Below are 16,791 nucleotides of genomic sequence, written 5' to 3'. Positions count from 1 at the left end.
AGGTCTGCCGCAGCCGAATGCAGTTTTTCGCCGATTCCTGAAAATGTAGGCAAGTTTAGATGTTAAATTACATATAGAAAGATGAAGACTATCATAAGCTACCTTGTAGTCGGCGTTTGAGCCCATATAGTCCAGTAGTTTCCACAGGAGAATTCTTTCTAACACGGACAGACAAATACGGAACAGGCGGTATATAGTAGAGATTGACCTGCCGCATATATGGGAATTAATTACGTACCCGCGTCATACCCTTAAGGCGGAGATTAAACGTCCCCTCTATTTTTTTCTCTGTTACAGTTATTTGTATTGTAATGAAGTACAGGGGCTTTGAAAAAAGAGCAAAAAATATTTACCAGGGCTGTATAAGATGTTCCAATAACGCCGACCATCAAGTTGCACGCCAGTAGAGGAGCGCCAAGCACTTGAAACAAAAGGGAGCAGAAGCTTTTTTCAGACCCTTACTCAGTGCGAAAGTACAGCCCAAAGAGTTGTTTGGCGACATTTTTTCCAAACCGAGCGTAGCATATCTGCGGAAGCCGTTCAGGTGTGTGTCCCATATTAGGTCAGTGTTGCAAAGGCTTCGTAAGCATGGCGCAATGGGAGAGAAGTCAGGTGGGCGCCCATAGGAAGCATATGGCTGCTGGCCGCATCACTGGACCAAAAGTGAGCACGGGCGGGTCGCGGCATCTGCGCAACGCAACCTCAGTGGGTTTGGGAACTAAATCGACCTTATCGCTTTAACTTCTCCTTTCGCGTCGCATCGTACACTTCATGTTCCAAAGATTTCTACAGTACTTTGGCTGCTATCAGTTTTAGTGAAGACTTTTATATGTAGATAAGAGCAACACATACTGTGCGTGGTACCAAACGAGTCTATGCTCAGTCACGCCTTTTACTAGGGTTTCATGTCCATGGGCACAACGTAGAAGTGCACCGTATACCATAATGCAAAAACCGTCTCAGCCCAGTGGAAAACGCTTTTAAATATCTTGGCCCGCCTCAGGGATTTCTATTTCCAAAAACCCTTGCATGATTACTCTTGCGTACTTCGTCATGCGAACATTCAAGAAACATTAAGTAACGTTATTAAATGCCTTTATCCTTTGCTTCGTGCTGGTTCAAAAGCCCACCACTGATATTTTAGCGAGGTTCGCGAAAATATGCACTTCCAGTACCTGGATTGTACGTACAGCGAAACAGTGGCGAATGATGGCCTTCTCAGAACTGCTCATTTTTTTTTATTTTACCTTTCGCCTTTAGCAGAGTAGCAGCGGTTTCAGTTGCTCAAAATCCTTATCACTGAATGCTTCGTTCGGGCTACTTTCAAAGATGACTGTGCATATTTTGCTCTGGAACCCAATGTGCACGAATGCGCTTCCCACAAGCGAAAGCACACCAGGAAACAATGAATGCGTGCTCCTGCCAGCAACGAGGCCGCAATCGTAAGGTCCTGGCGAAATCAGCTTCAGTCTGAAATCACTAATGCAGACTGGCTTGCGCGTAATGTTCGTGAGCACGTGCCTGAACTGTCACATACTGGCCAATGTGCGTCGCATGGGCGTCATTAAAGGTGCACTGAAGACGAATCTGAACTCGCCTTTTTGCCGCGGTAACTCAATCTACACGTTCCGAGCATTCTTAGAAACATCCGACTTATTGCCCTGTGTGGCCGATTTCCCTAATTAAATCGAATTAACGACCGGCTCCCGCCTTTAATTTTTGAATTCTCCCCGTACGGTGGGCGGAGTCGACCAACGCGTGGAGTGCCTTTCAGCCAGCTCCGTAGAGGCTTTGCTTTCGCTTTATTTTGTTTTTTGGGTTTCCATGAATAAATAGTTTCATTCGCAGATAATATAGCCGCAAAAAAAGCCCGCCGCAATAAAGATATGCGCGGACTATTTGCTACTACGGATTACTACGTATTACTCCGCCGATGGCAGAGCGGCAAGCCGCCACAGGACTGGGTAAAAGGCACTCCACGCGTTGGTCGACTCCGCCGCCATACGGGGCAAATTAAAAAAAAAAGGCGGGAGCCGGACGTTATTTCGATTTAATTAGAGAAATCTACCACACAGGGCAAAAAATCGCAGTTTCTAAGAATGTTCGGAACGTGTAGATTGAGTTCCCGCAGCAAAAAGACGAGTTCGGATTCCTCTTCAGTGCACCTTTAATCTACGAGTATAGTGCTACGAGACTGTTATATGTCATTGGCTCTAAAACACAAAATCGACAATTGAGAAATGTAATCAAACTGGGAATGCGAGAATGTGGCGAGTGTAAATTTCACAAGAAAAGTGCCCCATTTAATATCAAGATCCCGGGAATTCTGTAACGATAGCAGCAAGCAGGCGAGTATACTCGCAACACAAGAGGGTCAGAATCAAAGTGACAGAAATACAGAGTTGTGGTCTACGCCGACCCAGGTGTATAGGTGGTGAGGTTAAAGTTGCAAAGGAGTAGACCATTGCGTCGTTTATCGCTCAACTTTCTTCCTAACGCCCCACCCCCACCCCTCATTTATGACGTGCATGTGACTCTGAGCCAGCGACATATCACAATTACGGCTTTCTCCACATTTTTCACTTTTAGGTGCTGAACTTTGTTGGCTGTACAGTTTCATTTTTTGTTGTGAAGGTCCTTCTTTAACCTAAAAACACTTGCCGCTATCGTTACTTTCTGTTAAATTTATCGGTAAACATTTCATTGAGTTTTCGTAAAGTTACTTTCAATATCCAGACGATATACTAGTGTGGATCTTTAGAGAAAAAAGGCAACTAGATCTTTTTTTGCACACAGGTTAGGAACGCGAAAGAAGCTCCCAGTTTTGCTCAAACTTATAGCAGAGCTCTAGGTATTACAAGAGAATACTGATAAGGTACTCACTTGTAGACATCCCAACTGCTGCACAGTAGACGCTCACTGCCCCTAAAGTTTGCTAGAATATCAAGACGCACTGTCAGGTTTTTTTATTTGGTCTTAGTAGAATGACAATGAATTGAGCACAATGCTTTCGGTGCATTAAAAACGCAAGCCGTTTTTTTAGCTGTTACGTAAAAACGAAATAAACAAAAAGTACACTTAAAATTCGTGGACAACATAAGGTATAACAACGAAATGTAGTTTTACGTAGTGCATTCGATGCAGATATTTTTTGCACATCTGGTAATTTCGTGGGGATATTTATTCCGCGAAAACTTCGTGCTGTGAACCAGGTTGTAAGAAGCCTCTATCTGCTGTAGGGACGATTTCAAATTTCAGTTGTACTTTAAAAGTGGGCTGATATCCAAAAGTTTGATATCCCAACGAAAACGGCGCTTTCCTGCGGCTGGATATTTGCTTATCCTTCTCGTAGGTGAAGTTTACCACGAGAATTTATGCCCCCTCTGCTCAACCTGATGGTCCGCAGAGCCATACTTGGCAATGGTGTACACCGCAGGTTTGAACATTCAGCCCTCACTGTGCCACGTGTGGTTCCAGTCTGACCTGCACCTACTCTACAAATCAGCGCTCACTAACAGAGTAGCACGAAAAACGCCGCGTCAGTACTCTGCAGTAAGCGGCTGTTGAGGTACAGCCTGACTCGATTTGAGGGTGATCGCTTCAGGCTTTATCTACTCTGATTAAGCCGCCCCTTCGCAAAATGGCTGAAAGAAATAGGTTAGCTTAGCTAGGCGATGGATTCCTCTATGCTGCAACGTCATTTTTGTTGCAGACTAAGTGACTGTCACGACATCAAAATTTATTGGTCCATTTTAGCTGGAACGAACGCGATAACCTCCAAATCCTGCAATACTACACCTAGGCTGGGATGAAAATAGCGCTCACTTCACAGTATTATCTCACAGGATGGCTCAGCGCACGCCCCGTTCTAACTACTACATTATTAACGCGGTAGCATGAGGGTCTGGTTGTTTTCTATTTTTTCGTTTCAGCGTAGCTTCACAGAACGCTTCTTTATCGCGTTAAAGAAAAACTACTGTAATTTTCGATATACAGTCCGTAACCAGTCTGTGATCCGCAAGCTTCAATTTCAGTCGAAAAAAAAATGAACATCTTTTTTACTGGATTGTCCGCACCATGGAAATAGCCCGCAAAACGCAGGTGTGCAGCACGCGCATATGATGTATGCGCGCGCACAGCGTCATTATCACAAACCTCTTAATTATTGCAAACCTGTTAATTGTCCCAAACCTCTTAATACTAAAGAAAAAAATAGTATGTAGTAAGCACCAGTAGAGATAGGTCGAAAAGAACAAAATTTCAAATTTTAAATATGCAAAGCCCGTGCATTTTATACCGGAAATTATGGTCAATAACGAAGAAATGAAGGGGACAACTTACACTGAAGAAGAAATAGATGAGGCAAGCCGAGATTCCCACGCTGCTTCCAAAGCGCATCCGTAGGTACTGTGTGCATAGGGGGCCGAAAATAGAGAGAGCCAATGCATTGGCTATCATTTCTCTAAATTCTTTCCCGGTGTTAAATTTACTTTCTGCGCCAGCAACAGCCACCAGTAATTGTGTACGGGCTCCATTGCTCCTTTATGTGCAAGTAAAAGCCGCCTATATTGGCTTTCAAGCCCTGACTTACAAAGTATTTGGTATCTAACACCTTGGCAAGCAGCGAATACACAACAAATAAAAATGTCCGCAAGGAAGCATGAATAAATGAAAAGATTGTAGGCGAAAAAGTCAACAACTCTTATTTCATAAGGGCGGATCGTGTTCGAGTCATTTGGGCGCTTTTTAGGTGGCAGCCTGATCGCTTTCAAACCCACTCCGCAAACAGCGTCGAACTTTCTCGATGCAACAAAGTGGGGCCAGAGGTAAGTAACCTGCTTGGGAACACCAGAGAAAAGTTCGGGATTGGAGGAGCGGATTTTAATTGAGCAGACGATGAAACTGAAATGTTCTCAGACCAAAGGGGGGGAAGGGGGTGCAGTGAGCCGCACAGCAGGAAGTTTATAATCCCTCGTTTCTCAGTATAAAAAATAGCTAGCACTGCAAAAGAGCTAACAAAGAAAATAGCTAATGTGACAAAAGAGACTTCTATAGAAGCGGAAGGTCATACTAGCCAAAAACTGGAAATTCCAAGGGTAGCAAAACAAACACAGCGACATTTGCGACACGTGCAACAGCTGATGCTGAACATCCAAGGATACTTTAACGAGAGAAGAGGATGTATTAAATGCTATAGCGGTAAGGCTCCAGTGCTGCAGAAAATCCGACGTGATCGTTGTCGTCGTCGGCAGCGTTGTGAGCGAAGAAGCAGGCGGTCCGCCTACCACCTATATCTCATGATGTTGTGACGTCATCGCCATTTGCCCATCGTGGAAGATGGCAACATGTCCACCGAATTGTCAGAAAACAGCCCACCGTGGCAGGGGGCAGTTAAATTAATTACTGGTTACGAGAGATTGCCCGGGAAGGACGACCTCTCACATGCCCCACCGGTGACTGCGCCTGGAGTAGTATGAGCTTGAGGAAAACAGCGCAGGAACAGGGACAAGAGAAAAGAAGACGACGGGACAGCGCCTGTCCCGTCGTCTTCTTTTCTCTTGTCCCTGTTCCTGCGCGCTGTTTTCCTCAAGAATGTATCAACTCGCTCAACTCGCCGTTTTACTGGAGTAGTATGAGGACTCCCAGCGATTTATGACTGTAAAGCACAAAATGACAGGTCATGTAGGCTACGCCTATAGGCGAAGTGGTTTGCAAAGAGGACCCTTGGGCGCTGAGATTATCGTGTCATACCCTTAAGGCGAAGCTGAAGTGTCCCCTTAAGTTTTTTCTTTCCGAAATGGCACAGCGGGGAGGCCCATAAGCTACTCGAACGAACAAGCAGCAGCTGTGTCCACTAAACAAACCGGCATGCAGCAAAGCGCAGATTAGGAGAGATACGATTTAGTAAAACTACACAAAATTTGGCTTTTTCGACAGTTACGTGCACTGGAGGGGTTGCTTTTCCTGCATGCTTTCAAAACCGCATGTATTTTAGCACGATGCAGCCAAACTTTGTCGAGCCACAGCGGCGAGGGTAATCGCGTTTTAGAAATTCTAAAAACTTATATGGCTATTAGTAACGACCGCCTACATATCTCTAATTACAACTAGACGCATAACTCTAGCAGTTAAAAAATTAATTAAGAAATATTAGTTACCCAGCTTACTATCTAAGCCGATTCACTGGTTTTCTGGTTTCCGCCAGGCCTGCAGTACCATGCCGCAGAAGCCATATTTTTACCCCAAAGAGCCTATTTCTGAAAATTTTTGAAAGTGTTGACTGAAACACCCGGCATAATGCGTACCTGAGCCCGATGCTCTAACGAAATGCTCCAGATGTCACACAGCCGGCGTGTACTTTGCGCTCAGAAACCGGCTCATTACAAGGAAGCTGAAGCCAAAGCCCTAGTAGAGTTTCTATACAAAACGTTTATGGAATAAGTAGCACTCTGAACTTTATCCATTTCAGGGTTTGAAGCATGCATTCTCAGTGCAAAGTATACCTTAAAAGTTCCCGCTTTGAGCAGCACACCGCCGCGTTCGAACTTGTGCGGCGAGCATAAAACGGTGCAATGCATGAAAGTTATTAAAAGTCATTAAAAGTCACTCGAAGTGAAAATGTACAGCTGTTGTCTAAAAGTAGGAGAGAGGGCGGCAAAGTGGAACATGGGACAAGACGCGAGATCTTGTCACTTAACCGCGTCACTTTTAGATGTTGTGAGGATCTGTGAGATTGCAGGTCTTATTTTCAACAAACACCAAAGTACAAACAATAAACGAGGCGGCTTTTAACGGAAAGGAAACCAATTACAATATGAGCGAGAAGAAAGGAAAGGAACAAGAGAACAAGGCAAAAATACACGGGAAAAACACACGGGGGAACAGAACAAAGTGCTTATGATAAATGCAGGAAAAAGAGTCAAAGAGGAAAGTTCACACTACTTGTCTTATTCGAGCAACGAGCGGGGAGGACTGGCTGGGTGTCGGGCAGTCAAGGAGTCTCTTGGCGTTCCAACGTCGATGAAACGCTACCGCAGCGTCAGCGTTCGTGGGCACCCGGCACGGTTCCCAGGTCTGGTCTCCCGGAAAAAAGGTCACGTAGGCGCCCGAAGCGGTCTATGTAGAGCAGCTGACGGATGGACGGAGAAGAGTAGCGCCTGGGCCTGGTGGTTGAGGCTCTCGACGATGGAAGTCCAGGTCTGGTGGCCCGGACGTCTGCGGCTAAGGCCCAAGCCCGGAACTCGGGGAGCCAGCAGAACTCGTCCACGTCCGTCGCCCACCGCGCTCTTCTCTTCTCTGCCACGTAATCCTCTTCGACCTGCCCCGCGTTCCCCTCCGCACGCGCTCCTCGTGCTTTGTCTTCTTCTCACGAACGCCGTTCGGTGGCGCTATCTCCTTACAGAAGGCCCCCTCTTCGGAAGTTTTTTCCAAGGGAAAGAACTCAACTTCAGGAGAGCGACACCAGACGCGTTCGACGATCGCAACACAGAACACCGCACCACAGCGCGCACACTACACACCACACACAATACGACGGTCATCAATGTTCGAAGCGTTCACAGACCTTCGCACACACAGCACAGAGAGCACATGGAAAGTCAACGTAAAGCGTCCATAGAGGGCGAAGAAACACGGAAAGCATAAAAAGTAGATAGCCGACACTCAAAAACAAACATGAACAAACAAAAACAATTCCAACAATAGGTGTGGGCTACATTCTTCCGTATTCCATTGTTCCCATCAAACCACATCACCGTCGCGAGAACTTTTCCGGCTAATACTTCCGTTTTTCTTTGTGAAACCGTTTTCTCCAAACCGACCTCGGTTTCCACCATGATTTTACATGTTCCCGTCCTATGATGTTATTCACTCTGTTCTCCCTTGCCTTCGACACAGTCTGCTGACACATGTCACACGATCTGACATAACTCTTAATGTCAGCCTGTACCCCGGGCCAGTAAAACTCAGTGAGCACCCTAGCTATTGTTTGCCGTATTCCATGATGGCCGGATAATGCACTCTTATGTGCCAACTTAAGAACTTGCGTGCGTAAGCCCTTCGGTACCACCGCTTGCTCAACGACTTGGCCGGGACACACTTGGTACGACCGGAAAAGAACCCCGTCATCTGTATCAAAGGAGTGGGCGGTCTGTCCCTTACCACGAAATATTTGCCCCAACTTCCTGCGACACACCTCTAAGCTCGGGTCTTCTTCCTGTTTGAGGCGAAACTCCGGCCGTGACAAGTGGAGTGTGTTCAGAGTGGGGCTTTTACTACTCTCTGAAACCTTTGCTGTCACCATAAGGGAAGGAACATCGACCGCACCCGTCATGGCAAGGGAAACTGCCTGATCAGTGAGAACTGGCGGGTCAACCGGGAATGGAGGTTTAGCCCCGGGGACATTGCCTATTATAATGTCGTATAAGGGTGTAGACAAGCAGCGCGCGATGGCCTTACCCGAGAAGTATGGAGAAGAAATCACCACTTCCGCTTCCGGAACTTCTACACGGGTCCCATTGGCCAAGAATAATGTAGCCTTTTTCTCTGTTAGTGCCGCTGCCGGTACAAGGGACTCACGCACAACAATGCCGGTGCTGCCCGTATCCCGTAATACCGAACCATGCTGGCCGAACACCTCACCGTGCGCCACGGGCATAGCAGTTTCCACAGGGTTGGAAGGACAGACCATCTCCCCCAACTGGCCCTCTACGCGCGTTACCACTGCAGTGCTATCGGGATGTGAATATCGAGGTGTCATGCAACAAGCGGACTCCTCACGGTCTCCTGGCCTCTTAGCCTTGCACGACTGGGCATCATGTCCTACCTCGCGGCACCAGGTGCAATACGATTGCTTCGGCTTCGTCCGACAATCCGCCGCCTTGTGCCCAGTCTTCTCGCAGAGAAAACACCGCAGGCGAGATTGTGAACCTGAAACCTCGTCCTTGGCTTTATTCATCGTATGCTCCCCCTGTTCTTTGAAGAACAACAAGTTATTTTGCCGCTGCGCTTCAAGAAAATGATCGGCAGCCTCCGCCAGCTTGGCAACTGTCTTGCCCTCCCGCTCACGTAAGAAAAGGGCTAAACGAGAATGACAGTTGTTCAGAAATTGTTCGCTCACGACCATCTCGCGAACCACCTCAAAAGTGCGGCCTTCACCCCGCATCTCGACCCAACGGTCAAAGAAGCTAAATAACCTGGCAGCATATTGCGAGGCCGTTTCTCCATCCTGGGGCTTGCTCTGGCGAAACTTCTCTCGGTAACCTTCCGCGGTGAACCTAAACCTCTGAAGCAAGGCAAGCTTCGCTTTGTCATAATCCACGGAATCCTCAGGCGAGAGCCGACCGAAGACCCTAAGTGCTTCGCCGCCAAGGCACAAGCTCAACGCCGTTGCCCACTTTTCTTTTGGCCAACCCTGCCCCGTGGCCACATGCTCAAATCTCTTTAAGTAGGCATCGAGGTCATCCCGCGCTTCATTGAACTGTGGTATGAGGCTGTGCGGGTTAATGGAGCTGGCCGGTGAGACGCTACGCTCTCCACGGTCACTCGGAGGATTTGCGCCACCCTCCATGAGCCTTATTTGCAGCTGCAAGTTCCGCGCCTCTAACTCCAAGCGTTCCTTCGCAGCCTCTCGCTCCGTCTCTAAATTCCGTGCCTCTAAATCCAATTTCTGCTTCGCAGCTTCACGCTCAGCCTCTAAATTCCGTGCCTCTAATTCCAATTTCTGCTTCGCAGCTTCACGCTCCGCCTCTAAATTCCGTGCCTCTAATTCCAATTTCTGCTTAGCAGCTTCACGCTCCGCGGCTCTCTCTTCCCGTGCCTTACGAAGCTCGTCCTCCACCCACGCTCGTAACTCCGCGCCGCACAAGCCCATGCGCTCGCCCAAAGCAACCAAATCTGAAGCGCTCATATTGTTCCTAAATTAACACAACAGGCGAATAGATAAAAACCGACCTAGTCCTGTCGTGGACGCCAAATTTGTGAGGATCTGTGAGATTGCAGGTCTTATTTTCAACAAACACCAAAGTACAAACAATAAACGAGGCGGCTTTTAACGGAAAGGAAACCAATTACAATATGAGCGAGAAAAAAGGAAAGGAACAAGAGAACAACGCAACAATACACGGGAAAAACACACGGGGGAACAGAACAAAGTGCTTATGAAAAATGCAGGAAAAAGAGTCAAAGAGGAAAGTTCACACTACTTGTCTTATTCGAGCAACGAGCGGCGAGGACTGGCTGGGTGTCGGGCAGTCAAGGAGTCTCTTGGCGTTCCAACGTCGATGAAACGCTACCGCAGCGTCAGCGTTCGTGGGCACCCGGCACGGTTCCCAGGTCTGGTCTCCCGGAAAAAAGGTCACGTAGGCGCCCGAAGCGGTCTATGTAGAGCAGCTGACGGATGGACGGAGAAGAGTAGCGCCTGGGCCTGGTGGTTGAGGCTCTCGACGATGGAAGTCCAGGTCTGGTGGCCCGGACGTCTGCGGCTAAGGCCCAAGCCCGGAACTCGGGGAGCCAGCAGAACTCGTCCACGTCCGTCGCCCACCGCGCTCTTCTCTTCTCTGCCACGTAATCCTCTTCGACCTGCCCCGCGTTCCCCTCCGCACGCGCTCCTCGTGCTTTGTCTTCTTCTCACGAACGCCGTTCGGTGGCGCTATCTCCTTACAGATGTATAGAAAAATCAACTGAATCCCTCACGACATGTTCAGTGCAATTCAGTTCAAGGCCGAGAAAATTGGTCGTAATAAAACTAGAGAAAAAATGTAAAAAGAGTCATCGAGCACGAGAACGTGCTCGAAGAGGCGCGAATATATGCACACGTCTTTGTCCGGTGCTTCCCAGCAAAAACAAAGGGTTATTAATTAACATAAGTGTTTATTTATTGCAATTCAATGCTAGTTTATTGTACGAAAATTGCAAGTAAATTTCGCGGAAAAGATAGGAAAAAAGAACGCTTGGGGGAAGGTGAGAATTTTAATAGCTGCCCGTAGCCACTCTGCACGCAAAGTCTGGCTGTAGTACGGTGTGGCATGGGTAGCGGATCATGAAACAAAACAGTGCCGGTTTATCTCTGGATGCACAGATTGTCATATGTATAGGCTCATAAAGATTGCGCAGGAGCTCATTGAGGTTCCTTGACTGCGTACTGTATGATTTCGAAACAGCGTCGTCCCTCGCACATCCTCATTTTCCCCCACTGCACAGGGAAAATGGGGCATATTTTAATACGAAAGCATACGGTGTCCAACTGAAGCTTACCTTCCGTAATACCTCATAATAATCCATCACGTAATACCGCATTCCTGGGGCATCTGAGGTATTGATAATAAATAAATAAAAAACTCCACAGTGCGATGACAGGAAGGCAGAGAAACATTCTGTCCATTTTTTGTTGATATTTGTGAATAAACCAAAAGCAGATAATTAGCATAATATTAACGGCTAAACGGCAACAGTAATTTCACTCGGTGTAGAATCTCATTCAAAACGAAGTGACGAGGTGCGGTGAAACTTCTTGAAGGCCACCATGTGACGCCAAATCGGTGCGCGCAACCTCACTTTTTGGGAAATCCATCATATAGTGGAATTAATTGTTTCCAGTATTTTATGAGCGTTTACGCTGTTTCTAGAACCTGTTGCAATGTAAAGAAGGTTGATTTGAAATGCGGCACTGCCTTTGCGTTCATGACTTGACTACAGGAAGATTGGGGAGAATATTGACAGTCGTCACAACCTGGAGGCCCGCTACAGCCTCTTTGCAGGCGTGCGAACATAGAGGCGCTTCTGAGCGAGGTATGTATTAGGGCTGGATCTATTAATATAACAGTCCTCCAGAAATAAGACATAACCAGATCCGAAATTTCAGCCGAAACATGTTTGTGCGTTCAAGGTGCATCTTTTGCTGCACACCATAGGGATACATAAACCCGAGTGCGCCCGTGGCGTTTTCAAACCAACCGCTGCGGGTTGAGGTACAATGAGTACCAATCTTCCTATCTTCAATCTTCCTATCGCAAAAAAAAAACAATAAAGCTGGCACCCTAGAAAGTATTTTGCTGCACCCTGTTGCGTGTCGTTGCCTTCTTTTAGTGGCATCTAGCTCTCCCAAGCATGTGCGCCTAGCTTCACGTTTTAAAGAGATACGGATGACTCACCTCGAAGACCGATGTGACCTTCAGCCGGTAGAGCACCGGTAGAAAGAAGAACACAATGAACGGCGTCATCACCGCTATGGCCACGTTGTCCCAGAGGAAGTGCATTCCGTAGGCGTACTGGTGGGCCGACATGCTCACCACGCCGACTCCCGACGCTGCAGATGCGAGCACGGACACCGCGAGGGACCAGGTGGGCAGGCTTCGACCGCCCAGGAACACTTCCTCTTGCCGCGCTTGAGAGGAAGTAGGAGACTTCTGACGGCTTCGCTGAGCGGCTTGGTAGCCTTTGCGTATAGAGTAGTAAAGTCCCAGTGCTAGGCTTGAGGCCGTGAGAGTGCAAAAGATTGCGTAGTCGACGATGTGGAGGGTCATTGTTGAAGTGCGCCTCTGCCTTTCGGCAGCTGGGTCTTAGGAGGCTACGGTGGTCTCTCGCTGAAGGGGCACTGCGTTTTAGAAAGTCACAAAATGCAACATAATGCCATTAGCCTCAGCTCTAAAGGCTCACACTCGACGGTATTCTTCCCGCAGGGAGGATTTAGGCAACAACTTCAAAAATACCGCTTTCAAGCGTTAGGAACCGCAGTGCCGTCATAGAGGGTACTAACGTGTAAAGGAAAACAAGTTCGAGTTCTAAATCTACTTATTACACAGCATGGAAATAGGCTCATGCATTCAGCTTACAAAGCGCTTTCTAATAAAACTTTGCCGTGTGCCTGGGTATCAGTTTAGTAAGCCTTGCCGTCTTGTGAAACCTTTCGTGCATTTTTTTTTTCAGGCTTGCAGGCGCCTTGAAAACAACTGCAGCAACCGTGAGCAAGAAGGGAGCGCAGTTACTGGTTCATCGCAAAGAAAGATCGAATGGTTACCTTGAATCGGCTCTGGAACGAGCGGAAGTAACACCGGCTTTTTTATTTTTATCTTCAGAGATATAAAATCACACCAGGAGCCCGTCAGCCTTCAAAGCGGAAACTCGGATGCCCTTCAACTGCGCCATGAAGCGTGTATGTAGAAGCTACCTCTGTCACGGGAAAAATGCATGCTCATGCTTGGCCTTGTGGCTGAAGTAAGACTTGTATGCCACGCTGGGATTCTGACTATGCTATTGGTAACCGCGTAGTAGGAAATGTAACAGATGCGGGAGCATTTGAAGCCTAGTTTGAGACTTCGTTTTCCAAAATGCAACCCATCAGATAATCCTTCTATACAGCACTTCCTGTTTGCTGAAACTTCAAGCTCGCCAGCATGTCTTCCCCTGGAAACTCCGCATGCTGTTTACACCAAATAGACCCTTTACTTCGACTCAATCCTCCATCCGGCGTCTCCCGCTACGATTCTGCGCTGCTGTGTCGTCTGTGGCTGGGGTGGCATGTACAGATGTCTACTCTGACTAAATCGCAATGGAAGACTGTTCTGAACTGTGCATTGCGGATGCGATGAGAATTGAGCACCTGCTTTGTGACTGCCCTCTTTTTGAGCGCTAGCTTGTCCTCCTGGCTTCAACACTCCGCCGGCTCGATTCTCGTTGGTTACAGTAGCCAAGATTCTGGGTCCTTGGACTAAACCTTCATCTGAGAAGGCGCTTTTGAAGCTCTTCAAGGACACTGGATTGAGTTCAAGGTTGTAAACTTTCACTGGGGGCCCTGTGTACCCTGTCAGTAATGGTCTACGGAAAAGCGATCTCCCTGTCCTCTCTTCCCTTTTCGTCTCTCCCTACGTATCCCTTTTCACGTGCAGGGTAGCATACTGGGCGTCGCCTAGTTAACCTCCCTGCCTTTGCGTTCATCTTTCTTTCTCTCCATTCATTCATTCATTCATTCATTTATTGTACCCTTAAAGGCCCTTTTCGGGCATTACATAAGGGGGGGGGGGGGGGGGACAGTTGAAATACAAAGTAAAGAGAATGACAATGTTAATACAGTAAAATACAACACAATGCAATGCAAAAAGAAAAAAATAAAAACAAAAAAGAACTGGAATACACTGCGAAATGTTAAGATGCAGTTGTAATCAATACATGGTGGCGGATAGCCTAAATAGGGAATAGTAACAAGAAAAATAAATGGTAAAAATCAAAGCATGAGGTTGTTTTCTTCATTTGCTGTAATGTTCGATTAGTGCGTCTCTAAATTTACTAGCGTCACGCTTGTTTACAATGTGATCTGGTAACTGGTTCCAATTTTCTATTGCTGTAGGTAGAAATGATCTCCCTCTCTGTTTTACCAGTGCTCTTACCATTTGAAATTGAAGTTATTGAACCTCGTAATGCCAAAGTAGGGCTCCAACTCACTTGAATTACTCAGATTCCGGTGGCTCAGTTGAAATGATATGACTAGCGCAGATAAGGACTTCCCCGCACCCATTTAAGTTGATGTTCCCATGAACTCCATTTTTTCTACAAGCTCGCTCGCCTACCATACAGGTAAGCTTATTAAACGATACCTCACAGTTTTCGGCCTTCAGGTGCAATGGAAAAATTGACCGCTTCTGAATGAAGGTAGCTTTCACATCGTTGCCACCTTATTTCTTGATGAAAAATTAAGCGTATGGTATCAATTTATTCCATTGTTATCTCTTTGCTATTGTTCTACGAACAGAACATGTGAGCACACAGATGAAACAGGAGATGTCACCCTTCAGAGTGCTCTTAACCAGCTTTGGAGGTCGATGATGTTATGTGAACGTCGCGCTCCGCCGCTTGGCAGACGTCGGAGGTAGCGATCCGACCTCCAGTATCGAAGGCCGAAAATGAGGAACTGCGCTCTCAACATTTGTCAGCTAGGAAAGGCATCGAGGAGCTTCTGATGTGTTTGACAACCACAGGCCAGAGCGCCAGACTGCAGACTAACTCTTGGCGTCCTTTCTTTTTAAAGACCAAAGGAAAAACATGCAACGTTTCATACTACAAAATGCACTCGCTTTTCTTCCCTTTCTTTATCCTCCTCTCCCCGTACAAGGTATCCAACCGAGCACTGCGTGGTTAGCGTCTCTGTATTTCCGTTTGGTGTCTATCTTTACCAGCGACGTTCGGGGGTGGTGGTGGTGGTGAAAACATGTATTAAAATGGACAGGAGGCATGTTTGGATCAGCCCGTAAGGGACCGATCCTTACAAGCCCTAGGTGGAGGTCCCTAGTATGGGACCCCAGTGGCGGTGGCCGCCGCCCGGGCGCGTCCGACTAAGGCTTGTTGGGCCTGTAAGTCGTGGCAGCCGAGCAGGGTCGCCTCCCAGTCCTCCCGGGTTGGGTTGGGGATGGGGGGAATAACGGGGTTGGAGGGGCAGGCCCACAACATGTGATAGGTGTCAGAAGACACTTAACTACAGTGTGGGCAGCTGCCGCTGAAGGAGGGGTCAAAATGTTTTAGCGCTGCCGGGCACAGAAAGGTATTGGTGAGAAGGCGGAGAAGCAGCCGCTCATCCGCCTTCTTAAGGCCTTTACAGGGGCTAGGGTAAAGGCGGGAAGCCGTTATTTCGACGCGCGGATGTTTCAATCCCCACAAAGTTGCCCTGAATGGAAGACCACCGTCAAATCAACAACTTCTCTTCTGTAATGCGAGGGATCAGGGGGAAACAATTGCGTAAGGAATTGTTTTTCAACAGTCTAGGTTATCGAAGTGCATCTGGATCGATCCTATCTCAACCCGTAGAGGACGTAAATCCGGGTGAAACAATATTCAAGCAATAAAAGGTGAAGCCTAAGCCAAGAATATACACTTGCTAATCTACGGTGAAACAAAGCAAAGTCCAAGATCTAGGCATGAGTGCCACTCAACGTTGAATCTTCTTTGCAACTCTACACACTCTACACATGGAGTTTCCGCTAAACACTACTTATTAGGTGTTGTAAACCACTAATAAGTAGTGGTTGGCCATTTTGTAAAGCCTACCACTACTTATTAAAAAAATAGGATTTTTGAAGTATAAAATTGGCTTCCACGGCCTACTAGAGAGAGAGAGAGAGAGAGAGAAATGGACGGAAAGGCACGGAGGTTAACCAGGCGATGCCCACCCAGCTGGCTACCCTACACTTGGGGAGAGGAACAGCGACGGGAATACAGGAGGTAAATGAAAACTAGTAAACTGGTGTATAAATACTATGAGTGAAGTTTTAGCTACTACAGTTATGTGCCTGGTTGCAATTGTAGGTTTGTCGCTGGCTGTTAGTATGTGTTGCATCAGTTTTTAAAATTGCCTTAATGCGATCGCTCTCGGTGCTGTAGCTTTACAAATTTTAGCAATCTCGCGTACCATTCGGAAATCGCGCAACTACTATGAGCGCAGCAGCGCCCATCAGTACGCTTAACTCAACGGCGCATTTATTACGTGACCTTGTTGTACGCTGCTCTCCTCTGCTCGTTGCTTTAGCCCAGGCGGAACAGAAAAGGTCATATGACAGTCAAATATCATATGACAGGCGTGCCATAGTGTTAAGTGTACTATTAGGGGCCCCCGTGTGGACTCCAGCCGCACACTTTTCGAATCGTGCACGAGATAATCAAAATATGTTGACCGCAGCGCCGAGGGAAATCGCGGTTTCGAAACATTATAAGAATTCATGTGGCTCATACTAACTACGAGCTTCGAACTTCTGTTTCCCACCAGGCATATAACTGTGATAGTTAAAAATTTAATCGTTAGAATTTGAT

At 47.3% G+C, this 16,791-nt stretch overlaps 1 protein-coding gene across 1 annotated transcript in view; it reads right to left on the bottom strand.

Moving 5' to 3' along the window:
* Positions 1-16,791, bottom strand: part of LOC149337246 (putative sodium-dependent multivitamin transporter) — a 62,143-nt gene that overhangs the window by 33,787 nt on the left and 11,565 nt on the right. Inside the window, exons 2-5 of the mRNA XM_089554847.1 lie at positions 12,150-12,592; positions 4,342-4,407; positions 2,884-2,935; positions 354-421 (exon numbers count right to left, since the gene is read on the bottom strand). Of these exons, the coding sequence (XP_089410973.1) occupies positions 354-421; positions 2,884-2,935; positions 4,342-4,407; positions 12,150-12,521 (558 nt within the window). The 5' untranslated portion in view covers positions 12,522-12,592. The remainder of the gene's footprint in view (positions 1-353; positions 422-2,883; positions 2,936-4,341; positions 4,408-12,149; positions 12,593-16,791) is intronic.

The sequence above is a fragment of the Amblyomma mixtum genome, chromosome 7 (assembly GCF_055824585.1).
Source record: "Amblyomma mixtum isolate Tamu chromosome 7, ASM5582458v1, whole genome shotgun sequence".
NCBI classification, from domain to species: Eukaryota; Metazoa; Arthropoda; class Arachnida; order Ixodida; family Ixodidae; genus Amblyomma; species Amblyomma mixtum.
This window is presented reverse-complemented; position numbering and strand designations above follow the sequence as displayed.